The sequence below is a fragment of the Salmo salar genome, chromosome ssa21 (assembly GCF_905237065.1).
Source record: "Salmo salar chromosome ssa21, Ssal_v3.1, whole genome shotgun sequence".
In the NCBI taxonomy this organism is placed as follows: Eukaryota; Metazoa; Chordata; class Actinopteri; order Salmoniformes; family Salmonidae; genus Salmo; species Salmo salar.
Window position 1 is genome coordinate 6,506,839 of NC_059462.1, and position 27,837 is coordinate 6,534,675.

General features: G+C 42.7%; 2 protein-coding genes and 1 long non-coding RNA gene across 4 annotated transcripts; 1 reads left to right on the top strand and 2 right to left on the bottom strand.

The window, feature by feature from the left end:
* The first annotated feature begins 6,835 nt into the window (after nt 1-6,835).
* Nucleotides 6,836-7,366, top strand: LOC123729578 (uncharacterized). The gene is made up of 2 exons (XR_006761224.1): nt 6,836-7,145; nt 7,307-7,366. It is a non-coding gene; the product is annotated as an uncharacterized lncRNA (long non-coding RNA).
* Nucleotides 7,367-7,853: 487 nt separating this feature from the next.
* On the bottom strand, nt 7,854-27,536 carry LOC106581673 (COP9 signalosome complex subunit 8). Of its 2 annotated transcripts, none has more exons than XM_014163877.2 (7): nt 27,291-27,536; nt 25,167-25,237; nt 25,016-25,064; nt 23,372-23,504; nt 11,815-11,922; nt 11,523-11,585; nt 7,854-9,314 (listed from the first exon to the last, which is right to left on the bottom strand). In XM_014163877.2, exons 1-7 carry the CDS (start codon nt 27,384-27,386, stop codon nt 9,235-9,237), a joined length of 600 nt encoding a protein of 199 aa, XP_014019352.1. In that variant the 5' UTR covers nt 27,387-27,536; the 3' UTR covers nt 7,854-9,234. The 2 variants fall into 2 exon arrangements, with proteins under 2 accessions (XP_014019352.1, XP_014019353.1); XM_014163878.2 differs by lacking the exon at nt 27,291-27,536 and adding an exon at nt 27,034-27,239.
* LOC100194566 (muscle specific ring finger protein 1-like) lies at nt 17,556-19,314 on the bottom strand. Its single transcript, NM_001139652.1, is given in 1 exon segment — nt 17,556-19,314. A coding segment is annotated over 1 exon segment (1,053 nt). The 5' UTR covers nt 19,149-19,314; the 3' UTR covers nt 17,556-18,095.
* Nucleotides 27,537-27,837: the final 301 nt, after the last annotated feature.

The window sequence follows — 27,837 nt, forward strand, 5'->3', positions numbered from 1 at the left end:
GGAACGGTTGTGCTCGTGGTTACTGGAGGGAGTTACAGTGAGAACTCAATGCTCTTCACGAGCAAGAGAGAAAGAAGAATCTCATCCAGCTGTAAACGTCTACAAGATACCCAAATCCTGGTAGGCTCTGTCATCTGCCAGATAAGAGTTTTTGCACCTACCTGCAACCTAAGAAGAAAATCTCCACATAAGGAAGCATCGTGAGGCAACATAAGGTCAAGGCTAACAGGAAAGTCAGACATGCAAGTACAAGTCAATGCGTTTGAAGGTGGCCCTAGCCTTGTGAACTGCTAATAAGAGACTTTAAGATTACGAGATAGTTGTGTATTTCATCAAGACGCTGGTATTATGCATTTGCTCCTTCTATCTTAATGTATCGCTGTTATGTGTATTACTGGAAAAATATTATTTGATACTTACTAAACAATATATATTGCTACAAAACATTAAAAGGGTCAGCGTACACCTATTCATTATATTTTCACCTGTAAGTTAATAGTGTAATTGTTTGGTAAGGTGTTTGTTCAAGCCTTTGTTACAAGCATTATACATGTTTATACCACGTACTAAGGTTTAAATTACCTACTCACTTATCCAAACCTTACCTAGATTTGATTTGATTTAGAATGTCAGAAAAGGGTAGTTTCACTAAAGGAAATAGAGATGGGGTGGGTCAAGTTGAGCAGCAACACCTTGCAAACTTCAAGCCTTCATCAGAACAAACAGAGCAGCAGGAAGAGACCCAGACTGGTGTGGAGTCACGGCTGCCAGCGAATGATGATACAAAAGCTGCTAATGGGACATCACAACAAGAGCCACGGAAAGGTGAGAGGGTCCGCAGGTTAACTGAAAAGGGCAGAGAACTGCGCGACGAAAGGTGGAGACAGCTCGAACATCGTTTCAGGGTCAGCTATGAGAAGTGGAAGGCTCTGGTAAAGGAAGCAAAACTGTCACTGACAGGCTGTTGCTCTGAAGACCTACTAGAAGACCTCTTAAACAAGATCAGACATACCTCTACAGAGCTAAACCTTGTCTATGTAAAGTTGCGTCAAATTGACATTCCCGACAATGATATACGCTGCAGAGTTGATACATGTGAAGCAGTTACAATGTCTATTATCAAGACTGTAAGGTGTCATTTAAAGGTCAGGGAAGAAGGTCAAAGTAACCAGATAGAGCTGCACTGGAAGGACAGCAATTCCTTGTGCATGTCTGAACTCTCACATAATTCAAGTCTCAACTATCAGCCCTCAAGCGCTTCCTCCCAGTCTCAAAGCAACTCAAAGGTCAACTCCAGACACTCAAGCGTGTCATCTGTTAAGAGACAAGAGGCCGCGGCGGAAGTTGCTGCTAACCAAGCAGCTTTAGAAGTAATGGTTAAGCAAGAACGTCAACTAGAAGAGCTTCAGAGACTCGAAGATGAAGATAAGAAGAGGACAGCGGAGCAAGAAGCTGAGGCTGTGAAACGCAGCTTAGAAGAAGCTAGGCTGCGAGTCAAGTTAGAGGTAGAAAATGCTGCCAGACGAAGGACGCTAGAAGACAAGCGTAGAGAGTTAGAGCGCCTAGAAGTGCTCAAGAAACGAAATACTGCCAAGGCGCGGATGCAAGTGTATGAGCAAGATGAAAACTCAGATGACGAGAAGAGAGAACTACTCTCTAACTGCAAATCTGTGAAAGAAGTCATGCACAGAAGTGGCTCATTTCATAGTCTCTCACCACAACATGTTGTGACAAGCACACAACATGAAGATAGCACCAAGACCATGTTCAGGTTACTAGCGGAATCAATCAGTGAAAGCCGCCTCCCCATACCAGAACCAGTGACATTCAATGGAGAACCACTCTCGTTCACTGACTGGAAGGTCTCTTTTCAGACTCTGATAGACAGGAAGAACATACCAGCAACTGAGAAGATATATTACTTAAGAAAATATGTCGGTGGGCCTGCCAAGAAAGCCATCGAAAGTTACTTTATGTTAGGAACAGAGTCAGCCTACCATGCTGCGTGGACCATTCTTGAAGAAAGGTACGGAAACAAATTCCTCATCGCCAAGTCCTTCAGAGATAAGCTCAATGCATGGCCTAAGATAGGATCCAAGGACAGTCTTGAACTTAAGAGACCTTGTAGATTTTCTCCGCAGCTGTGAGGCTGCTATGTCTCAGAATAAGGGCCTGGAGGTGCTTAATGACTGTAATGAAAACCAAAAGATCCTCGCTAAACTTCCAGATTGGCTAACTTCAAGATGGAATAGAAAGGTCATAGACATCTTAGAAGAAACGGAAACCTTTCCCAGCTTCAGTCAGTTTGTGAAGTTTCTCACGAGAGAAGCCAAGATCGCTTGCAATCCTGTAACCTCCCTTCACGCTTTGAAACCAAGCGAAGATGGAAAACCTAAGACGCCAAGGATTCAAAGCCCTGGAGCAAGGGTATTAGCAACTAACTCTGATGAGAAAGATACTGTCACTAGTTGTGTCTTCTGTGAGAAGTCAGGTCATAGTCTCCACAAATGTTGGAAGTTCATGGATAAGCCCACCGCAGAGCGACAGAAGTTTGTTCAAGAGAATAAATTGTGCTTCGGCTGTTTAAGGCCTGGGCATCGTTCGAAAGATTGTGATAACAGGAACACCTGTGACACGTGTCAGAGGAGGCATCCATCCTGCCTGCACGAAGATCGTACTAAAGAAAGGTCAAGGGACAGGAAGACAGAGCCCCCACAAGATAAGGGGACAAGTGCGTCAAGTGAGGCCATATCTAACAGAGTCGTAAGGGACATTAACAACACTCACACCTCCACAATCATTCCAGTATGGGTGTCAACCACAAGCGAGCCCGATCGTGAAGTTCTCGTGTATGCACTTCTTGACACCCAGAGCGACACCACCTTTATCCTTGAAGAGACAACAAAGGCTCTCAATACAAGGAAGGAGCCAGTACAACTGAAACTCTCTACAATGGCTTCAAGGAATACCATCGTGCCCAGCCAGAAGCTGTCTGGTTTGCAGGTTAGAGGGTTTTACCTGGAGAAGAAAATCCCTCTGCCAACTACCTACTCGAGAGAGTTTATTCCTGCAAACAGAGATCATATTCCTACTCCAGAGACGGCAAGAGCATGGTCTCATCTTGAACACATTGCAGAGGAGATTGCTCCTCAACAAAGCTGTGATGTCGGTCTCTAAATTGGCTACAACTGCTCCCAGGCTCTCCTTCCAAGAGAAATTGTGTCTGGTAAGGGAAATCAGCCTTTTGCTCAGAGAACAGACCTTGGCTGGAGCATAGTCGGCTATGGAAACCCATGTATCGACTATGGCGACGCTATTGGAGTTAGTCATCAGGTTATCGTTAGACAGGTGATGCCAAGTCTTCAATCTTCTTCCAACCTCATAAATCAAGTACACTATGTTTGTAGAACACGCCTAAGAGAGGTAATCACAGCACTGGACGTTATCAAGACGCTTGAATCCGACTTCAATGAGAGAGCTGCAGAAGAGGACCTCATATCTCAAGAGGATATCCGGTTCCTGACAAAAATGAAAGCGGGCATCAAACGCAAGGACAATGGACATTACGAGATGCCGCTGCCGTTTAAGGAAGAAAGACCCAACCTGCCGAACAATAAAACATGTGCAGTTCACCGCCTCAAGTGCCTGGAAAGGAGGCTGAGGAGAGACAAGCAGTACTACAAGGACTACACAGCATTTATGGAAGAGACCAAAGCTTGTGGAGATGCTGAGAAGGTCTCCAAGGAAGAAATTAACAAACATCCAGCATGGTACATCCCACATCATGGGGTTTACCACCCACAAAAACCTGGGAAGATACGAGTCGTCTTTGACTGCTCAGCTAAGTTTCGAGAGACGTCCTTGAATGACCATCTCCTCACCGGTCCAGAGTTGACAAACACATTGCTGGGTGTCCTTTGTCGTTTTCGTAAGGGTCCAGTTGCAATCATGTGTGATGTAGAGCACATGTTCCACCAGTTTCATGTGAAAGCAGAAGACCAAGATTATCTGCGGTTCCTTTGGTGGGAGAACGGAGATCTAGAGTCTCAACCCTCAGTGTATCGTATGAAGGTCCACTTGTTCGGCGCAGCTTCATCTCCTGGTTGCGCCAACTATGGTCTCAAACATCTCGCTGCCGAAGGACGAGGAAGCTTCAGCGAGAAGTCTATCGAGTTCATAGAAAGGAACTTTTATGTTGATGATGGGTTGACGAGCGTATCGTCTGAAGCTGAAGCGGCCCAGCTGGTGAAAGAAGCAAGAGAGCTTTGCAGCATCGGCAAACTTCGGTTGCACAAGTTTATCTCTAACAGCAAGGAAGTTATAGCCACAATTCCCAAGGAAGAATGTGCTGAGGGTGCCAAAGACCTGGATATGGCTTTGGGTGAACCACACATGGAGAGGGCGCTTGGTGTACTATGGTGTGTCGCATCAGACGAGTTCCAGTTTAGGGTAGTTGTTAAGGAACGCCCACTCACAAGAAGAGGAGTGTTGTCTACAGTAGCCTCTGTATATGATCCGCTTGGGTTTGTGGCACCCTTTGTCCTGGCAGGGAAGCAGATCTTGCAGCAGATGTGTCGTGACAAGATCAACTGGGATGACCCCATTCCAGATGACCTACGTTTCCAGTGGGAATTCTGGCTCCAAGGTCTACAAAAGTTGTCGGAAGTAAGAATCCAACGAGGCTACTTGCCATCAAGTTTCAAGGAAGTGCAGAGTTATGAGCTCCATCACTTCTCCGACGCTAGTACCTCAGGTTATGGAGAGTGCTCATACCTCAGAACAATCAGCACAGCAGGAGAAGTTCATTGCTCCCTAGTTATGGGGAAGTCGAGAGTCGCCCCTTCCAAGATTACGACCATACCACGACTGGAACTTTCAGCAGCGGTGGTAGCTGTTCGAACAAGTGACATGCTCAAAAGGGAGCTAGAGATACAAGGTCTACAGGAATACTTCTGGACAGACTCAAAGGTAGTTCTTGGCTACATCAACAATGAAGCCAGAAGATTCCACGTCTTTGTAGCTAACCGTATCCAACGCATTAAGCAAAGCACAGATCCCGAACAATGGAGATATGTGACCTCTGAAGAGAATCCTGCGGATCATGCTTCCAGAGGTCTCACATCAGAACAGCTCATGGCTTCCAACTGGTTCACAGGTCCAGACTTTCTTTGGCAAGAAGAACTTCCCAAAGGACAAGTCAAGGGGGGAGAGTTCGCAGACAATGACCCAGAGCTGCAGAAATCCCTGGTCCATGATACCCAGGCAAAGGAAGAAAGATCATTACTAGATCACCTTCACAAGTTCTCAGACTGGGCAAGAGTGGTAAAAGCTATCGCCAGGCTCAAACGACGTGTCAAGGAAGCCATAGGCTTCAAATTGAGGTCTAGTGAAGCTACAAGCATAGAAGAAAGGAGAGAGGCAGAGCTCACCATTATAAGGATGGTTCAAGAAGCAGCCTTCTCCCATGAGATACACAACCTTAGGCACCAGAAATACATCAAGACCAAAGATAAAGCAAGCAAGTTGCATAAATTGAGTCCATTTCTGGATGAGCAAGGTATCCTCAGGGTGGGAGGTCGCTTGGCTCATGCAACTCTTCATTCCCACGTGAAGCATCCTGCAATCCTGCCAAGAGATAGCCACTTGTCAGTGCTGCTCGTCAAGCACTATCATGAAAGAGTACGACACCAAGGACGTGGAATAACGATCAATGAGCTGCGATCCAACGGTATATGGATCCTAGGATGCAGCAATGCAGTTTCCTCGCACATCTACAAATGTGTGAAATTCAGAAGATGTACAGAAGAGCAAAGGATGGCAAATCTTCCGAAGGAACGCATGGAGACCACGCCTCCCTTCACATACTGCGGGATGGACTGCTTTGGACCCTTCTATGCCAAGGACGGAAGAAGAGAGTTAAAGCGTTATGGGCTCCTACTCACTTGCATGGGCTCTCGAGCAGTTCACATTGAAATGCTTGATGACTTAACCACCGATGCCTTTATCAATGCCCTGCGTTCATTCATCGCCATACGTGGTAATGTTCGTCAAATCAGATGTGATCAAGGCAGCAACTTCATTGGCGCAAGACGCGAGTTTGTGGATGCCCGGAAGGAAATGGATCAAGAACGATTGAAGGAACTTGGATGCGAGTTTATCATGAACACCCCATCTTCAAGTCACATGGGTGGTGTTTGGGAAAGGCAAATCCGCACGATACGAAGTGTCTTGACATCCATTCTTGATCAGTCAGACGGAAGACTCGACAGCGCTTCTCTGCGTACCTTTCTCTATGAAGTCATGGCGATTTTAAATAGTAGGCCCCTAACTACGGAATATCTGAATGATCCATTAGGTCCAGAACCGCTCACACCAAATCACATCTTGACAATGAAGTCCACAATTCTCTTACCACCACCTGGACAGTTCATCAAGGAAGATCTTTATCTCCACAAGAGATGGCGCAGAGTACAATTCTTAGCCAATGACTTCTGGGCAAGGTGGAAGAAAGAGTACCTCCTAAACCTCCAACACAGGCAGAAATGGAATAAAGACAGAAGAAACGCAAGTATTAATGACATTGTCATATTGCAAGATGATACTGCACCACGCAACCAGTGGAAATTGACAAAGGTTACAGAAGTGTACCTGGGACAGGATGGCCGGGTGAGAAGATGCAAGTTACTGATCAGCGACTCAACCCTGGATGAGAGAGGTAAACGCATCACCAAACCCACCTATCTGGAGAGGCCCATCCATATGACAGTCACCCTCCTGGAAGCCAATCAAAAACCCTGCAGACCCCTTTCACAGAAATCACAGGTGATTGGTGGGAGTGTAACTGACAGTTAATCTGTAAGTCTATGTCGTTGTTTTTTGTTTGAATTGTTTACGTGTTCGCTATACGAGGGAAATGATAAGACAGGTGGAACTACGTGGCTAATAACTGTTGTAACGGGGATCATTATCGTAGCAACACATCTTTGGGGGTGAAGGCTTTCCCGCGCGATGTTAGCTAAGTTTTCATGTTACCGGGTGTAGTTCGTAAAGGTTGATATGTGTATGTTAGGATGAAGCGTGAATTCATGCCAGGAATATAAGTGTGAAGTTTGATTTCCTCCCTTCTGTAATAAGCAGCCAATGAGGTATTTTTTCCTTTATTCGTGTGCTCAATCTGATACTGTTATAGCTCCGGCTAAACTGTTTATGTATGTAATTACTTCAGAGTTACACCAAGCTAATAAGTCACTCATAAGACAAGAAGGTGTAAGAGTGTGCTTAAACTGTATTTTCATTTACTTTATAGTTCTCACGGAAGGTGATAATTCTGACTAAACTACAGAATAAAGCCGCCAGTTAAAATCAAGGTACGGTTGTGCTCGTGGTTACTGGAGGGAGTTACAAATAGTTATGCACGCACAAAGTTTTGTTTTATTTTGTCTTATTTCTTGTTTGTTACAAAATATTTTTTTATTGTGAATCTTCAAAAAGTGGTAGGCATGTTGTGTAAATCAAATGATACAAACCCCCCCCCCCCCAAAAAATATTTTAATTCCAGGTTGTAAGGCAACAAAATACGAAAAATGCCAAAGGGGGTGAATACTTTCGCAAGCCAGTGTATTATGCCCCCAGCCTCTGGAATAGCCTGCCAGAGAATCTGAGGGGGCGAAACAGTGTACATACTGTATTTAAAAGAGATCTTAAAACACACCTTTTTAGCTTTGCTTTTCCTTAGGATTCTGTTTTGTCATTCAGTTTTTGTCATTCTTTTGTTTTTTTTCCTCTTGTTTGTTGTGTAGTAAACATTTGTTTTTATTTTCTCCTGTGAAGCACATTGCATTGCATTCCATGTCTGAAATTTGTATAAATAAAGCTTTATTTAATTTCATACATTGGCAAGCCAGTGGGCAATAGGCCAGGCGACAGGCAGTTGGAAGTTTCTTACAGCTAAAATGGAGGAGTACCTATACAAGTCGAGCTAGATCATTGCATGGTGTTGCTTTTATTATTGCGCAATTGTTGCATTTCTCAGTGTATTTGAATATTTTGTGGCTCCTCAAGGTTTTTAGTCAATGAGTACTACTACAGGTACAAATAAATGTCACACCTCCTTCTGGAACCTTAATGGTCAACTTGAGATGTGTGCTTCCAATTAAAACTTTAGGAATATGGAAAACTTTAAATTACACATGCATTTCTCAGGTTAGGATTCAATCCAAAGCGCATGCATACTGTAGGTCAGAAACAAATAACAATAAAATCTGGGCTTAGATGAAATCAACAGGAAAAAAACCACATCCCAAAACTGTCTCCCAGCATGTGGAGACTAGAGCGGCGTTTTCTAATGATTATTATAGGGGTTTCAAGTTAAGGATTGAAAAAACCTGACCAGACTAACAGTATTTCATAGAGCAGATGGTTGCCAGATTCACCTAAAGGATTGTTATGGGGAGGGAGGGACGTCTAGGCCACCCTTCTCGTGGCATGTTGCTCTCACAGACAACTGACACTAGAGAGTCACAACTTTTCTTGTTTGCAGGGACTGCCCCCCCAAAAACCACCAAGTTCAGAATTAGAAACAAACTATACCATTAATTCACAAGTCAAAACACAAACAGTAATTCAAAAGCAAAGTCTATAGATGGAAGGGTCTTGTTGGAGAGAAGGGCCTACATTTTCCAAATAGCCTGATGAGTCATCTCTTACCTGAAGAATTTCTATTGAGAGAGAACTTTTAAGTGCTCAGGGAGTCTATATAAATAGGTCTATTTATATATTTGGTACTGTGTAAAATGCAGTTCCGTGTCTTACTATGATCAGGTTCACTCCACTCTTGAGAAACCATATAAATGCATGTAGCGATAAGGTGCATACTCAAATACAATACTGAACAAAAATATAAAAACACAACATGCAACAATTTCAAAGATTATACTGAGGTACAGTTCATATAAGGAAATCAGTCAATTGAAATAAAAGCATTAGGCCCTAATCTATGGATTTCACGACTGAGCAGGGGCGCAACCATGGGTGGGCCTCGGAGGGAATATATGCCCACCCACTGTGGAGCCAGGCCCAGCCATTCAAAATCAGTTTTACCCAACAAAAGACATGACGACAATCATTCACAAGGGGGGTCAGTTTGAGGTCCTGCGTGTGTGTCCACCTAAGCTTGGGAAAGGGGGCGTTCTGGTGTCCTCCTCATGGCAGACAAACAGGGCTGAAGGAAATGTATCAGTTCTCAAGAAAAGCCACGTAGTCAGTGAGTCTGGCCAGCTGCTGCTCGTTTGGAACCAGCGATACAGGGGGAGGATCTGTTGAAAGAGAGAGAGTGAGTGAGTAAGAGAGGGATTCCTCATAGAGCCAAGTCTTCTACCATGTAGCATCCTCCATCCGTGTGCGTGTCAGAGTTTCCGTTATGAAAATGTGGTGCAGGACATTTGACCAGCAGCATTTCCATTTACCAGACATTTTAGAAATTTACCAGAACCATAGGCCTATGCATTGGGTGCGTAACCTGATTAAGGCATCCACCAACGGTGATCGGAATGACAGAAACCACATTCAGATTATAGTGAATTAATCTTAACAAAACGTGCAAGTCGAGTATGCAATGACGTGTCTCTTACTTACCGCTCACTTTGTAGATGATAGAATAACTGTTGACATTTACTTTTCCTCAGCCAACAAGACGAGAAACGAAAAGTACAATCACTAGCCTAGGCGGTGCGTGAAGTTTGGGGAAGCCAATTTTCACCATAAAAATGCAACTGTATTCGCAGACTTATGTAAAATAGCCTACTATTCGGAATGTGATGAGTAGAGTGTATAGTCATAATTTAGGCTAATAATATAACTCAAAATCACTGTTCGCAAGAAAGACTGTCCAATGCATGGCTGAGCGCATATAGCAGAGAGGCCTAGGCTATATCAGATGTGTTTTTTCTTTCTTTGTGCAGGAAAAATTAAGCTTAGACGTATCATTCAATTCTACTACACTTTATAATACTGCAGACATTAGCAGACTATTTTTTAATTACAGGGTAGCCCACTCTGCTGACACTGACAAACAGATCAATAAAAACGACGTTGTCCATATAATAGGTGAGACAAATAGAATATGACATCCATCTAAGCTGGAGGAGGAAATTATTGCCCAAAAACAAACTTAAGTGGCACTGACCCGACAATGACAGAGTGAATATGTGCAGTGAGCACTCACCAGGGATATGGTCAATGCTCTCCGCTGGTGCCAAACAACATGAACATGACAGAAATGGGCAACAGGTTTCAATGGCATATGGAAGTCTTTATAAAAATAGGCTAATTGCCTCCACTGAAATGGTCAGATTTTGCCTAGGCTACTCTGAAGAAAGGTAAAACATGCCTCATAATATGTAGTAAAACTTTCAGGTTTCAAACAATTAAGAAACTATACACTTTCAAAATGCATACTGCCTCCAGCTCATTGCAAAGTGGTGTGTGACGCACTGATGAAGCCTGCCTTCATTTGCCTATGCATTTAAAAAGCAAATGGGAAGCATGCTTCAATTTCCAGTTGAGAAATAAAAATAATACCTATAAGTACGGCGTGGGACAAAAATATATTTTTAACACAAGATTGCATTTAGCATTGTTGCGCAATGATTGGGCTTATGAAAGCGCTGTCTGGCAGATTTTCTGCTCAAAGGCTCTGTATGCTGATTCAATGTAAGAAAAATTGAGGTGCGAGAGGATTAATCGAGGGGCTGACGGATCAAGTCAGATGAACATATGTGCCACAGATTCTCAGCATGATGGTCTGCTGATTAGAGAAAGGGGCTGTTACAAGGTCCCGCAAAATGTTTCCATAAAGAAATGCGTCTCAAACCAGACTGATCAACAAGCCACCCACTGGGCGTGTCGACAGTTAGGATTGGAGGGAAAAGAACGGCATATGTGGTGATGAGAGTTGAGGGGAGGGGGAAGATGAGGGAAGGGAGTGAACAATGAGCGAGCACAAGAGAGAACTATGGTTACGAAGTGGATGAAAGAGAACACAAGTGGGGGGGAAGAAGGAAAGCATGATGTGTGAGAAATAAAGGGATATCTGATGTTGCTCATTCCTGAACCTGTATTTGACCAGTTACACAGGGACAGAATGTCTCAGGAGGTAGGCCAGGCAAAGGAAACAGAACAGTAATATGGGGGTAAAAATGCGCAAAGAAAAACCTATGAGAGCCCACAAATACATGAGAGAAACAGAGAGGAGGGGAAAGTAAGGGCGGTGAGGAGGAGTGGAGTCAGTGTCTAAGCCAGCTATGAATGACCTCATAATTCACAGCTCTGGACCGGGTTCGCTCTCACACACAACACACACACGGCATATGGTTAAATGGAGCATATGGGGGAATGACAGTCTGGTTGGAAAATGCCATCTGCACCAGAAGAGGGCGTGATTGAGCAAAGTAGGGGGAAAAAGGCTCAGGCATGACAAATAGCCTACTGACGGGAGAAAAGAGAAGGGCAATAGCTCCACCTACCTGGCTTCTGGGGCATTACCATCCTGGTGGCAGGGTCTGCCTGCCAACCCTGGCTCACCACCCCTGTGGGAGGGAAAAAGTGATAAGAGAGAGGAGGGTTGGGTGGAGAAAAGGAGGGCAAAATAAGCGAAGAGAGGAAAGGAGAAAAGTTACGAGACACTATTTTCAGGTCTAAACTTGAAGTCACATGAAGAGATTAAGGATATACAAAACAATGGTATACGACTGTGTTATTGATCCAGTAGCCAGATGGTAGTGAGTATAGATTAGGTTCTACACTGCTTCTGCTTACCCTTCACGGCTTCCTCCACGGAGTAGCCCACAAAGGCGGCAAAGTCTTCGGCCATGATGGAGGTATACGCCTGGGCCACCAGGCCATACGCCCTCCGACGAGTGGTCTCTGTGGGAATAAAGATGGGTACACACGTGAGATGTATGCATTTAAGAGAGGGCCATTTTGTCTTTCAAACATGCAAAAAAAATCTAATAACACCTCATGTAAACTGCACAATGTGGAGTCCAGCCCCATGGTCAAAAAGTAATGTTATTGTACTATTCATGTAGCAGCGCTAACAACAATTTGTCTATACTTGGACTGAGAAATAGCAAGTCAAATAGGCCTACAGTGTAAGGCAGATGTTTTTTATTTAACCTTTAACCAGGTAGGCAAGTTGAGAACAAGTTCTCAATGTATGTAAAGATGTAAGGAAAAGGCGAGCACAAAACAAGGTCAGAGTATGATTTGGTCCCGAGTCAAGAGTGGGTCAACTGCTCCTTATGACGACATTGCAAAACAATTTAGCCTCACAGCTGACGGCAAACCAGACTTTGGCTTACACCTTTGATGGATTGTATGTTTATTGATACCCCGACAGCTTCAATGAACAAGCCCTAAGTTATCGCCTTCGCACTTTATAGCCTAGCAACAGTCTGTGTGTATTAACAACCCCCCATTCGCTACAACAGTGTTACCGGTGGTAACATAACAACTGGGACAAGTGGAGACAGCTGCAAGGACGGGCACAGTGACTGTCCGGGGTTTTTCCCCCTTTCTTCTCCCCAAAGAGCCCCTGTTATCAATGTTACTTAATTTTCTGAACAAAATGCCACATTTGCTTTTAACTCCAGGCATTGGCCCAGAAAAATCAACCGATATCCTTCCAACCACATTATGTAGCCTACTGTATATGGCACAATTGAGAGCCAGAGCATTATCAACTGGTGTGCCCAAGTAATATAAATTAAAAAACTTAACTGGTCCTGCCTTTTTAAGTACACCTACAAAATGCCAAACCCATCTGATGTCTTTCTCAGCCATCTACAGTGCATTCGGAAAGTATTCAGACCCCTTGACTTTTTCCACATTTTGTTACGTTACAGAATTTCCCCTCATCAATCTACACACACAAATACCCCATAATGACAAAGCAAAAACAAGTTTAGAAATTTTTGGAAATGTAAAAAAAAAAATGTAAACTGAAATCTCACATAAGCATTCAGCCCCTTTACTCAGTACTTTGTTGAAGAACATTTGGCAGTGATTACAGCATCAAGTCTTCTTAGGTATGGCGTCACAAGCTTGACACCTGTATTTGTGGAGTTTCTCCCATTCTTCTTTGCATATCCTCTCAAGTTCTGTCAGGTTGGATGGGGAGCGTAGCTGCACCGCTATTGGGTTCAAGTCCAGGCTCTGGCTGGGCCACTCAAGGACATTGAGACTTGTCCTGAAGCCACCACTGCGTTATCTTGGCTGTGTGCTTAGGGTCGTTGTCCATAGGGTCGTTGTCCTATTGGAAGGTGAACCTTCGCCCCAGTCTGAGGTTCTGAGCGCTCTGGAGAAGGTTTTCATCAAGGATCTCTCTGTACTGTGCTCTGTTCATCTTTCCCTCAATCCTGACTAGTCTCCCAGTCCCTGTCGCTGAAAAACGTCCCCACCACGATGCTGCCACCACCATGCTTCACCGTAGGGATGGTGCCACGTTTCCTTCAGACGTGACGCTTGGCATTCAAGCCAAAGAGTTTAATCTTGGTTTCATCAGACCAGAGAATCTTGTTACTTTAGGTGCCTTTTGGCAAACTCCAAGCAGACTGTCATGTGCCTTTTATTGAGGAGTGGCTTCCGTCTGGCCACTTTAGCACAAAGGCCTGATAGGTAGAGAGCTGCAGAGATGGTTGTCCTTCTGGAAGGTTCTCCCATCTCCACAGAGGAACTCTAAAGCTCTGTCAGGGTGACCATCGGGTTCTTGGTCACCTCCATGTCCAAGGCCCTTCTCACCCGATTGCTCAATTTGGCCGGGCAGCTAGCTCGAGTCCTGCTGGTTCCAAACTTATTCCATTTTAGAATGGATGGAGGCCAATGTTTTTGGGGACCTTCAATGCTGCAGAAATGTTCTGGTACCCTTCCCCAGATCTGTGCCTCGACACAAACCTGTCTTGGAGCTCTACGGACAATTCCTTTGACCTCATGGCTTGATTGTTGCTCTGACATGCACTGTCAACTGTGGGACCTTATATAGGCAGGTGTGTGCCTTTCCAAATCATGTCCAATCAATTTAATTTACCACAGGTGGACTCCAATAGAGTTGTAGAAACATCTCAGGGATGCTGAATGGAAACAGGATGCACAGGAGCTCAATTTCAAGTCTCATAGCAAAGGGTCTGAATACTTATGTAAATAAGGTATGTGTTTTTTATTTTAAATTAGCAAAGAAATTCTAAAAACCTGTTTTCCCTTTGTCATTATGGGATATTGAGTGTAGACTAAATACATTTTTAAAACAAATTCAATCTATTTTAGAATAAGGCTATAACATAACAAAATGTGGAAAAAAGCCAAGGGGTCTGAATACTTTCCGAATGCACTGTATTTCCTGTGCTTGAGGGGTATAAAATCAATGTCACTTAAATCTCGCTGGATTGATTGCATTCATTTTATTCTTGCATGTGCCGATAATTTTTTTCCCGTTAATGTTACAATCACGGAAACGTTTGTAATGTTAAACACACCCTGGTAATGACTGAAATGGACTCAAAGGAATAGATTGTCTTTCTGTTGAATCTATAAGAACACTCAAGCTTTGTCAGGGATTTAACAGTCTTGACACATACCACAAGAAATAGAAGATAACAGTGCCTTCAGAATATATTCACAGTGCCTTCAGAAAATATTCACACCCCTAGACTTTTTCCACATTTTGTTGTGTTACAGCCTGATTTTAAAATGGATTAAATGTAGATTAGTGGGCATCGGCCAACACACAATACCCCATAATGTCAAAGTGGAATTAAGTTTAGAAATTTGTACTAATTAATTAAAAATGAAAAGCTGAATTGTCTTGAGTCAATAAGTATTCAACCCCTTTGTTATGGCAAGCCTAAATACACTCAGAAGTAAAAACGTGCTTAACAAGTCACATAATAAGTTGCATGGACTAATAATAGTGTTTAACATTTTGTTATGACTACCTCATCTCTGTACCTCACACATACAGATAATTGTATGGTCCCTCAGTCAAACACAGATTCAACCACAAAGACCAGGGAGGTTTTCCAATGCCTAGCAAAGGACACCCATTGACGTGAACATCCCCTTGAGTATGGTTAAGTTAATTGACTTTGGATGGTGTATCAATACTCCCAGTCCCTACAAAGTTACAGGCGTCCTTCCTAACTTAGTGGCCGGAGAGGAAGGAAACCGCTCAGAGATTTCACAATGAGGCCAATGGTGACTTTAAAACAGTTAGAGTTTAATGGCTGTGATAGGAGAAAATTGAGGATGAATCAACCTTGTACAGTGGGGGGAAAAAAGTATTTGATCCCCTGCTGATTTTGTACGTTTGCCCACTTACAAAGAAATGATCAGTCTATAATTTTAATAGTAGGTTTATTTGAACAGTGAGAGACAGAACAACAAAAATATCCAGAAAAACGCATGTCAAAAATGTTATAAAATTATTTGCATTTTAATGAGGGAAATAAGTATTTCACCCCTCTGCAAAACATGACTTAGTACTTGGTGGCAAAACCCTTGTTGGCAATCACAGAGGTCAGACGTTTCTTGTAGTTGGCCACCAGGTTTGCACACATCTCAGGAGGGATTTTGTCCCACTCCTCTTTGCAGATCTTCTCCAAGTCATTAAGGTTGAGGCTGACGTTTCAGAAAGATTTCTGGCTCCCAGGTGTCTTTTTTACAGGTAACAAGCTGCAGTTAGAAGCACTCCCTTTAAGAATGTGCTCCTAATCTCAGCTCATTACCTGTATAAAAGACACCTGGGAGCCAGAAATCTTTCTGATTGAGAGGGGGTCAAATACTTATTTCTCTGATTGAAATGCAAATCAATTTATAACATTTTTGACATGTGTTTTTCTGGATATTTGTTGTTATTCTGTCTCTCACTGTTCAAATAAACCTACCATTAAAATTATAGACTGATCCTTTCTTTGTCAGTGGGCAAACGTACAAAATCAGCAGGGGATCAAATACTTATTTCCCCCACTGTAGTTATTCCACAATACTAACCTAATTGACAGAGTGAAAATAAGTGAGCCCGTACAGAATTAAAATATTCCAAAACATGCATCCTGTTTGCAACAAGGCACTAAAAGTAATACTGCAAAAAATGTGGCACAGCAATTAACGTTTTGTCTTGAATACAAAAAGTGGAATGTTTTGGGGTAAATTCAATACAACACATTACTGAGTACCACTCTCCATATTTTCAAGCACAGTGGTGGCTGAATCATGTCATGGGTATGCTTGTAATCATTAAGGACTGGAGTTTTTCAAGATAAAAAATATAAACCAAATGGAGCTAAGCACAGGCAAAATCCTAGCTGAGTTAGTTGACTTAAATCTATTTTTAAATCTATGGCAAGACCTGAAAATGGTTGTCTAGCAACGATAAAACAATTTGACAGAGCTTGAAGAATTTTGAAAATAAAAAGGTGCAAATGTTGCACAATCCAGGTGTCAACAACTCTTAAGAGACATACCCTGAAAGACAGACAGCTGTAATGACTGCCAAAGGTGCTTCTACAAAGTTGTGACTCAGGGGTGTGAATACTTGTGTAAATGAGTGTACTTCTGCATATTTTTTTTTTTTATAAATTAGCAAAGAACATGTTGCTAATGTTTTCACTTATGGGTATTGTGTGTAGATTGGTGAAAAAGATATACATTTATTCAAATTAGGCACATCATTTTCTGTATTTTAACAAAATATTTTTTGCTTTTCTGACACCATTACAAAATGTATACAAGTGCATTCTAAGAAAAAAGTCAATTTTGACAATAAATGTAATAATGGAATTCCCACCAAAATCCCTGAACTAATTATTTGTCCGCCCCAGTAAAATGTTGTGCTCCAATTCAGTTAATTAATAACGTTTGGAGTGTCTTCATCCATTGTCTAACTGTTGCATTTATTAGAATTGTTCTTAAAACCTTTTAACAATTTTGATGACTGTTGCTAGCACCACTGATAAAATATTACAACTAATTCTAAAGGAATTTGGAGACTACAAGAACAGATGACAGAAGCCATTGAATCAGCTGAGTGGCAGGGTACTAATCCAAAGATGACTAGTCATGTGGGCCGGCCCCTCCAAATGCCTCCCCTACAGCTCTTCAGAAAGGAGTTGGTAGTTGCTGAGCAAGTCGGTCTATGACATGAGGGGGATGGTACTTAATGGAGAAACAGGACCCCCACTGACACTCTATTCCAGGGCCTCTGTCATTTCTCAACATCTTAACTTTTAAAAATAGCCCCCCCCCCCCCCCAATCTTCACCAGGAAAGGCTTGCCACTGAGGACTTAGCAAGGGCTTTTATTTTTAAATGCTGGCACATGCCAAGTGAGAGCAACAACATATTGGGACAACACTCAAACTATAGTTATATTGCAAAACCATTTTGTTTTGAACTTCAAACTGATTTGCTGGGTATGCATGTGTGTTTCTCTGTACCTTGAAAAAAGGAGGAATGAAGGGCATTCTTGAAATAATCAGAATCTGATAAAAACAAAGAAATATCTGCTTGAGTCATTTGAAGCATTGTTTATTTCAGTATGCGACAAAAACAGATCTGTTGAAATATTCTGTTGCCAGTTGTGGGCACGCAATCAATTCAAGCATTTATCCGTTTGAAACAACCACAGGCATTCTAGATGCAGATGAGAAATCCCAAATCAAATCTTCATTCCCATCTCAATCTCTACACCTGATAAAGTCTTCAAGTGGTTGTTTACCAGAGTGTATTCAACCTAAAGTACATAACAAATAGATCTGATATGGAAATACAAAAGTATAAAAAAACTATATAGTTTACAAAATGGCAAAATTAAGAGTACAAAAACCTAAATATTGCACTCAAAACTGGGGTAAGCCATTGTGTATCCAAGTCAATCCACTCCTAACGAAAACATTCTGATGCAACCAACGTCTTCCTTCCTTCCTCCTAAATGATCTTAATATCTCTGAAACATTGAAACTAGAGTCCCTGCCATGAACATTCAGGTTGAAGAACCTTCAAAAGTAGTAAATAGTTAATTTGTTCATTTCGTATATTTAAGTTTCATCACTCCTCCTCTTCGTCCCCTTCCGCATCCTCAAACTCGTCATCGTCGACCATTCCAAAGTCCATCTTGGCCAGGACGACCTCCACATGCTCCGTGGACAGTGTGAAGTGGTCCATCTTCTCAAAGCCTGGCTCGGGCCTCTCCTCACCCAGGGAGCTCTTGGCGGTGTCCTTGGTCTGTGTAATCAGGCCCTTGGAGGCCAGCAGGAACTCGGCAGCACCGCTCTGCTCCAGGGCCTGAACCGCCGTGTCAGTCAGCTCTGAGCCTGCCTGCAGTCGCTCGCCATAGCGCTGGGCCAGCGCCCGCAATGCTGTAACCTTCTCGTCCTGCTCCTTGCCGATCTGTTCCAGCAGCATGCCCTTACGCTCCTCCAGCACAGCGTAGAGCAGGTCGAAGCGCTCGCCCAAGCTTTGCTTGGCGCGCTGTGCATTGTCCTGCACCGCCCGGCAGGCGTCCTCCATCTGGTTGAGTAGGGCCTGAAGGCGCCCATTGCCCGCCACCAGGGCGTCGATGGCGTTGCTAAGCTCGCCCTTCTGCACCTGGTAGACACTGGCCAGCGGCGACACCTCACAGTCCTTGTGCTGGCCAAACACCTTGCACATGGAACAGGTGGGCATCTGGCAGGTAACGCAGTAGATGTTGATCTTTTCCTCCTCGTGCTCCTGGCACATGGGTTCTTTAGAGTCCTTGGGCTTCAATGGAGTCTCTGTGCTGTCACTGCTGCCACTACCCCCGCCGCCCTCCTGCTGTTGCTTGTAGATGTCAATGATGTTCTCCACCAGCAGGTTGCGTTGAAGGCCGTGCACGCCGTGGCGGTCCAGGACCACCTCGAAGCGGCAGGTGGGGCAGCGGAAGACGCCGCCCGAGAAGCGGTAGGGATTGCGTGAGTCGTAGAGGTCGCTGGCACAGCCACGGCACAGGTTGTGTTGGCAGGGAAGGATGACCACGGGCTTAGTGAACATCTCCAGGCAGATGGGGCAGCTCAGCTGCTTCTCCAGGCTCTCCATGGGGCTTGGTGGACGCACCACCGAGCCTGTCCTCTGGACATCCATGCTGAAATAAGCTTCTCCTTAATGTTGGGCTAGAAAAGCTGAGTCTCTTTTTCGACACAGCCTTCTCAAACTTCAGTGTGTCTTGGACGACTGCTTCTCCTATAGGCTTTAACAAGCCTGTAACTGTGGAGGCTGGGGGTTGAACCTTTCTCTTTGGTAGCTGCTTCAGAGTCCGCTGAAGTGCTGACATCTGTTCTGACTGGGGAATAGCAGCCCTGTCCTTTATACCAGCCTGCGACACCCGATATCTCCCACCAACCAGGGTACATATTCCTCCCTGCTTGTTTGCCAGGCTCTTTTCTGAGAAAATGGCCCCCACCCACTGGCTGCTGCATGTGTCATATGTTACACAAGGAGCGAGATCCCCTCCCGCAGTGACAGAAATCTGACAGGGCCAGGAGTACATTCAGCAGAGATAAAGCCCCCCATGTGACTGTCCCAGAGCAGTCGCACCCGAGGGAGGTTTCCTTAAGGGTAAACAACATGCCTTGTCACGTCAACACACCCCTGACTGTTTACCACGGGCTGGTTTTCCAGGAGTATTACGACAAAGCCAACATAGGCTTCATAAAGCTAACCACCTTTCTCGCTGGTGTAGCCTACTTATACTCTGGTCATATCAGAGCACTTCAGTAGATTAAATAAAACTCTTAGCAAGCATTCACAACACCCTCTGTGGCAGACCCCAAACCCACTGTTTGAGGTTTCATGCTCATGACATGCATTGCACCATCATCCTATAAATATGCAAAAAAATCTATATTTCTCTCTTCATACTTTTGCCCCTTCTACATTTGCCCACTGAATGGTGTTTTGAATCCAACATTTTACTCGATAAACTGCCCCAACAAAACAAGCAGAATAAAATACCTCCCAGTGACTTTCTTTGGATTGATTTCCATTATATTACACAAGCGGTCAGCTATAGGTTAAACCCCAGATCGTGGAAATTAAGATGGCCTTGAGTAACTCTCCTGTAAATGTGTAGCACATTCCGTGACGTTGAAAAATTATAAAAAATAAAGAACAGTGAGCACCAGGGATGAGCTATTCTAAAACCTTGCCGCATGAGTGACTTCGTGTATGGGTCTACCAGGGTCCAAAAGTTAGAGGTGGTTACACATGGGGGGTATGAGCAGTGAAGGTCATAAGTGTTTCCATATGACACTAATCGGCAGAGGCAGGAACTTACTGATGGATATTTTAGTGTAATTTAAGAAGACACCATCTTATCTGTCAATTTCATAACCTTGTGACAATACCTTTGTAATATACTCATCTATATTGACTACTGTCATTTTGAGAATCAAGAAAAATGATCTGTTTTGAACAATTGTGGTAGGCTAAATGGTGTGATGCTGCTTATGGTTTAAAGGGCTAGATTAAACAAGGTGAACTGTATCATATCATGCTGTGCATCAATGGGACAATTTGTTCATGTTCTTATAGAGCCTATTAATTATCAAGGGGGTATTACAAAAACTTTTAAAGATGGAATCCGCAGTATTGGGAAACAGCTCCACTGTCCACTTGACAAAGAGCTGGGGAGCATCACGTATCGTAAATATACATATGCTGCTGTTCTATCGTGTGTGCAATAAGGGGAGAAAAAAAATGTTTGCAGTAACTTTTTTGTTGTTCTTATAGAGCAAATGGACATGGCAGTTTCACCATTCAGGATTCCAACTTTAAGCTCCCTCATGTTTGCCCCCATTTACCACATCACAGCTGGGAAACAATGTAGGATGCAAGTGGCACCCTTTTATTTATTATTTATTTAACTAGGCAAGTGAGTAAAGAACAAATTCTTATTTACAATGACGGCCTATCGGGGAACAGTGGGTTAACTGCCTTGTTTAGGGGTAAAATGACAGATTTTTACCTTGTCAGCTCAGGGATTCGATTCAGCAACCTTTCGGTTACTGGCCCAACGCTCTAACCACTAGGCTACCTGCCACCCCTTTTGATCATCAAGAACCCTCAATAGGCAGCAGACTACAATGTACAGTTGAAGTCGGAAGTTTACATACACTTAGGTTGGAGTCATTAAAACTTGTTTTTCAACCAGTCCACAAACTTCTTGTTAACAAACTATAGTTTTGGCAAGTCGGTTAGCACATCTACTTTGTGTATGACAAGTCATTTTTCCAACAATTGTTTAGACATTATTTCGCTTATAATTCACTGTATCACAATTCCAGTGGGTCAGAAGTCTACAGACACTAAGCGAAAAGTGCAAATCAATCCCAGAACAACCGTAAAGGACCTTGTGCCTTCAAACAGCTTGGAAAATTCCATAAAATGATGTCATGGCTTTAGAAGCTTCTGATAGGCTAATTGACATCATTTGAGTCAATTGAAGGTGTACCTGTGGATGTATTTCAAGGCCTACCTTCAAACTTAGTGCTACTTGCTTGACATCATGGGAAAATCAAAAGAAATCAGCCAAGACCTCAGAAAAAAAATGGTAGACCTCCACAAGTCTGGTTCATCCTTGGGAGCAATTTCTAAACACCCGAAGGTACCACCTTCATCTGTACAAACAATAGTACGCAAGTATAAACACCATGGGACCACGCAGCCGTCATACCGCTCAGGAAGGAGATGTGTTCTGTCTCCTAGAGATTAATGTACTTTGGTGCGAAAAGTGCAAATCAATCCCAGAACAACCGCAAAGGACCTTGTGAAGATGCTGGAGGAAACAGGTAGAAAAGTATCTATATCCACAGTAAAACAGTATATCCACAGTCCTATATCAACATAACCTGAAAGGCCGCTCAGCAAGGAAGAAGCCACTGCTCAGAAACCGCCATCAAAAAGCTAGACTACGGTTTGCAACTGCACATGGGGACAAAACTCGTACTTTTTGAAGAAATGTCCTCTGGTCTGATGAAACAAAAATAGAACTGTTTGGCCATAATGACCATCGTTATGTTTGGAGGAAAAAGGGGGATGCTTGCAAGCCAAAGAACACCATTCCAACCGTGAAGCACAGGGATGGCAGCATCATGTTGTGGTGATGCTTTGCTGCAGGAGGGACTGGTGCACTTCACAAAATAGATGGCATCATAAGGGAGGAAAATGATGTGGATATATTGAAGCAACATCAAAACATCAGTCAGGAAGTTAAAGCTTGGTTGCAAATGAGTCTTACAAATGGACAATGACCCCAAGCATACTTCCAAAGGACAACAAAGTCAAGGTATTGGAGTGGCCATCACAAAGCACTGACCTCAGTCCTGTAGAAAATTTGTGGGCAGAACTGAAAAAGCGTGTGGAGCAAGGAGGCCTACAAACCTGACTCAGTTATACCAGCTCTGTCAGGAGGAATGGGCCAAAATCCACCCAACATATTGTGGGAAGCTTGTGGACGGCTACCCAAAACGTTTGACCCAAGTTAAACAATTTAAAGGCAATGCTACCAAATACTAATTGAGTGCATGTAAACTTCTGACCCACTGGGAATGTGATGAAAGAAATAAAACATTCTCTACTATTATGACATTTTACATTCTTAAAATAAATTGGTGATCCTAACTGACCTAAGACAGGAAATATTTACTAGGATTAAATGTCAGGAATTGTGAAAAACTGAGTTGAAATGTATTTGGCTAAACTTCGACTTCAACTGTAAACATTGCAAAATGTGCTATATAACAAGTGTGGGGCCACTAGTTTCATAATTTAAGTAAGAATACAAATTCTTACATCAACTACCCAACATTTTATTTAATCCTGCTACAAATTGTCCAAAGCTAATTCTAACATGAAAAACTTAGCTGCTGATTGTGTGAACACTAACAAATCTATCCTTATCCAATGTATTTCTTCTTGTCTAGCCTAAGGGTTAGGCTATGAATATAGTAAACTGGTGAGAGACAAAGCCTAAGCAAGAGTTCAGTCTGTCTCAACAGGTCAATACAGTGAGCCTCAAACAAATCTGCAGTCAATCAATCACTCACTCAATGTGTAGCACTACTCTCTGGAGTGTATTCAATAACACCCAGTAACAGTCTCCAGAATATGTTTTTCTCACCAGAAGACATAAAAAAAAAAAAACAGTATGCATATTCTAAGATCCCCTGTGGGACTAATGTTATATTTCAAAACCTGGAAACTCAGTCACATTGTGTTAGAAATGCAATTTGAGCCACTTGTGCAAGCCATCATTCAGGTCAGGTGTGTGCAATTGGTAACAGAAAAGTGCACGGCCATGACAGTACCTCGCAGGGCCTCCATGACTGGCAGGATGTTTTCAGACCACTGGTGAGCTGCGATGGCCGAGTAGATCCCTGGGAAGTCTCGCTGCCATATACGCTGACCCACGGCCCATAAGGCCGTCAGTTCTGGGTTTGCCTGCACACACCACATGTTTCAACCCACTTCACTGACATTACCATACATTGGGGCCTAGACTATAATGAATGACATGCAGGCTAGGAGTCTTGTTGCTAGTGACACATTGGATACACTCATTCTCATGTGTTGAATTAATTAAGCGTGCAGGGCAGGTCCCACTTGTCTACGATCATTTTCAACGTGGGAAATTATAGGTTGAGTACCTATTCAATAGTTACGGGGTTCCCAGTATAGCGTTAACATTTTTAATCTAACAACTAGGGATGTTAACGGATAACCGGTTAGCCGCTGAAAATACATTTGATTGGTCATGCTCATCCGTCTATAGGTTAAATTGCATAATTTAGGAGTTAAATTGGCACGTGTGTATATTCATTAGTTATCATGTAGATTATCCCACCTGCACAGCATAGAGCCTAGTTTTAGGAGTGGAATGGCCTATCAAGGGTAGGCAACCCTGTTCCTGGAGTGCTGCAGGATTTGTAGTTCCAACACTAGGCACCACACCTGACCAACTGAATTAATTGATCAGTTCAGTGATTGCCTAAATTCAACACACCTGGTCTTCCTGCAGCACTCCAGGACCAGGGCTGCCTGGCCTATCACCTGTCAGACAGCGCAGCTCTTTAAAAATCTGGAGTGAAGCATGTGCTTTTATAAACCCAGTCATTGTGCAACAAATAACAATTCTAAATGCAATTGCATGTTAACTGTTTTGATGGCCACGATTAAGAGCTACTATTTTAAATTCTCAAACTCAACTCGTAATTAAAGAGTCCCTTCCATTCGCCATTCAAGTGCATAGGCTAGTCAACAATAGGCAGGCTATCATCGTGTCACCTACCACTTTTCAATGTGAGCTTGAGGCAGTATAATTGTTTGAAACCTGAAAGTTTTACTTTGATTAAAATAATGAGGCATGTCTTACCTTGCTTCAAAACTTGGGAGGTAATTATTTAATAAAGACTTAATGTCATTAACCAGCATTTGTCTCCTGTTCTATTGGTTTTCATATCAACTTTCCTTCGTTGTCCAGAAGCCAAAGGCACAATCATAGTCATATTAGCAACCCATCCTAGTTGTTGCCATTAGATTACCCTCTTTCTATGTTTGAGATTCACCTCTATTACATATGGAACCACTCGCATTTGGTGCACTGTTTAGAACAGTGTTTTTCACATTAATAGCATTTTGGAAAATGTTTGAAAATGGGGTTTTATTAACTGTTTCATTACAGAAGTTGCATGTTCAATAATAGACTTGCTATTGTTGTATGTTTCCATTAAACTCTTAAAATGTCTTGTCTGCATGCATTATATTTTGTTGGTCAGTAATTTGACTGTTTGGAGAGAGAAAATCTATTTGTTGACCGGTTAATGAGGGTCGGTCAGTCGGCAGCAAAATTGACCCGAAATGTGCATACCTACTAAGAAAAAGATGCTTTTGACACTAAGACATTTACAAACATTTACAGCTATCTAAGTATGAGAAATTCTAACCCTTCTCACCGATTTAATGGCTTGAGGAATTCGCTTCCACAAGTACCTTGCATTATTCCTGTAAAGAGAAAAAGTAATCTGACAATTAATTCCAATCATGTCTCAGTGGGTAGAAAATCTTATCTTTAGAAGGGCTTTGGAAAGGCATAGCCTGACTTGCATGTCATTGTGCAGTAGATAGAGCACCAACAGCTGGGCATACACTTGAGGGGTAGCAATGCCACCTGGAGCCTGGCAATAAAAAGAGCATGAATTAGTCAATGCCTATGGTCAGACCATTCAAGCCAATTAATTACTCATGAAGTTCCACATTTGGTAGCACCCTCATGACTTAGGATAGCCCAATAATGGAGTAAAGGAGCCTACGTTACTCCTTACAGTCCAAGGACCTTACTTGTTCTGTTTAAAGGCGAATTGGCTCGAAGTCAAAACAGCCAAATACTCCATCTAATCCTGAATCGATTCTCAATTGCAGTACGGTTCTAGAATCAAATCCCTCTACTTCTCATATCAAATGTCACAAATGCAAAATACACACTTACTGTACATTGTTAAAACAGTTGCAGCCGACAATATATTTCAGTGACAACATGTTTGGGGCATCAGTCTTCCATTTACACAGAGGTGTTAGGAGACGCAGATAGCTAATTAGCACAAGTAGTCAACTGTCTTCAGTCTGTTTTCCGTAAACACGCACTGTAACATGGAGATATGGCCAAGTTGGAAACATGGAGATATGGCATTACCATGCAGTGGTAGAAAAGATCATAAAAGTTCACATGGGAGGAACCATACAAAGGCCAAATTATCACTATTGTGTAGTTAGAGATGAGAAGACCCCGGCTGAACGACTGGAAATGTGTCTCGGGTAAGAATGACACTGGGAATATTCATCATTACTACATTTGGGTATTGCGCTCTAACAGAATGGCTTGCAAAATGAAGATGCGCAGAACTGTTCTGTGCATCATTTTGCATGCCATCATGCAGGACCAGCTACTGATTTGAAATCAGTAATCTACACGGGAACAACCAGTTAAATGTATTGATGTTGCTAAAGATGGGAGACAGAAGAATAGGAACAAACTAGATGAATTGTAATAATGCGCCATTGTGTGAGTCAGGCTGTTGGTAGATCTGCCCACCTATGAAACCAGTAGGCCTATAGGAGAATAACTTTTCTTTTCTAATTATAAGCCTTGGTCGAACAGGGCGAAAATTATCTTCTCCATGCAAACTCCCAAGTGGCGCTCCCGAGTTGTGAAGCGGTCTAAGGCAGTGCTTGGGGCGTCACTACAGACCCTGGTTTGATCCCGGGCTGTATCACAACCGGCCGTGATCGAAGTTCCATATTGCGGGGCACAATTGGCCCAGTGTCATCCGGGTTAGGCCGCCATTGTAAAATAAGAATTTGTTCTAAACTGACTTGCCTAGTTAAAGGTAATATATATATATATATATATATATATATATTCTGCAACCTTGTGAAGCACATGTATCAAATAAGGAAAATGCGGGCTAGACATATGGCAAAACGCATGTGTATCTGGTGGACATCTGACATGAATGTTCCAGTGTCAAGCTAAGAATGTAGCCTTTAAAGCCACTAGTCTGAATTATGTATATACCAAAGAGTAGCATACATTTAGAAGCTTAGTTTAAAACGTTGTCTGTGCATACCATCAAAGAGTAGGCCACCAACACAAAACGTACGGTTAAACAACGGACCAAATGCAAGCACTAGCCAACTGACGTACGGGTAACATGGTACTTTACTCACAACTCATTCAATGAACTGCGTTAGTCAATTTCATGTTATGAGCTAGCTAATTAGATGTGTTGTTTGCCAACAAACGCTAGTGTGTCTGTGTGTGGCTGGATAGCTAACTACTGAACTTAGCAGCCAGCTACACCAAACGTAAATAACGGAGCAGATGCAAAAGCACTAACGTTAGCGATATGTTTAGCAACATCATAACTAGCTAAGTTAGCAAACCACCGTCGTGTAGCTAGCTACTTTCACTCACAGCTCCTGCAGCGTTAGCTTTGTTCAATTTAACGGTAATGTTATGATCTAGCTAGCTACTTTAACTCACAGCTCCTGCAGCGTTAGCTTTGTTCAATTTAACGGTAATGTTATGATCTAGCTAGCTAGATATGTTGTGTTCGCTGACGTTACCTAGTTAGTGTGTGTGGATGGGTAATTTAGCTAGCTACAAACCAAAGCGATTATCTTCGAACACCGACATTTAAATTATACAATTTTGAAGAAATACATAACTACCTCAAGCTCCTGTGTTTCGCACTGCTCTAAAAGTTTATCATAATTTTCACCCATTATCACTGCGGCAGGCATTTTGTTGCTGCCCAGATCAGTCATTCGACCAGATACTGGGTTTCCAATTGCACTAGTAGTTACCACAGCCACAAAGTCCAATTGGCTTGGTCTTAAACATTTATACAAACAAACATTTTCTTCTTGGTATTCATTTAAGGTTAGGGGCACGGTTTGCAGTGTGATTATGGTTAAAATCACATTTTAAGATGAAAAATTGTAGAAATGGGCGGGGTTTATGACTGTGTTGCTGTGGTAACTAGTGAAGACCCAGATACTGGTTAATTTCTTCTTTAAATTTGTATTGGTTGATCGCAACCAAGTGAAAGCTGCATACACCGCAACCTACTGTATTGGAGTGCTAGGCCCCTATTAATCTATTTCTCTTATCTAGCCGTGTTTCCTCCTACTGTTCTAGGAAATTAAAAATATATAAAAATTGCCCTACACAAATTTAAACCTCACCACTATTCTACTACTAGGCTGATGCTACAGC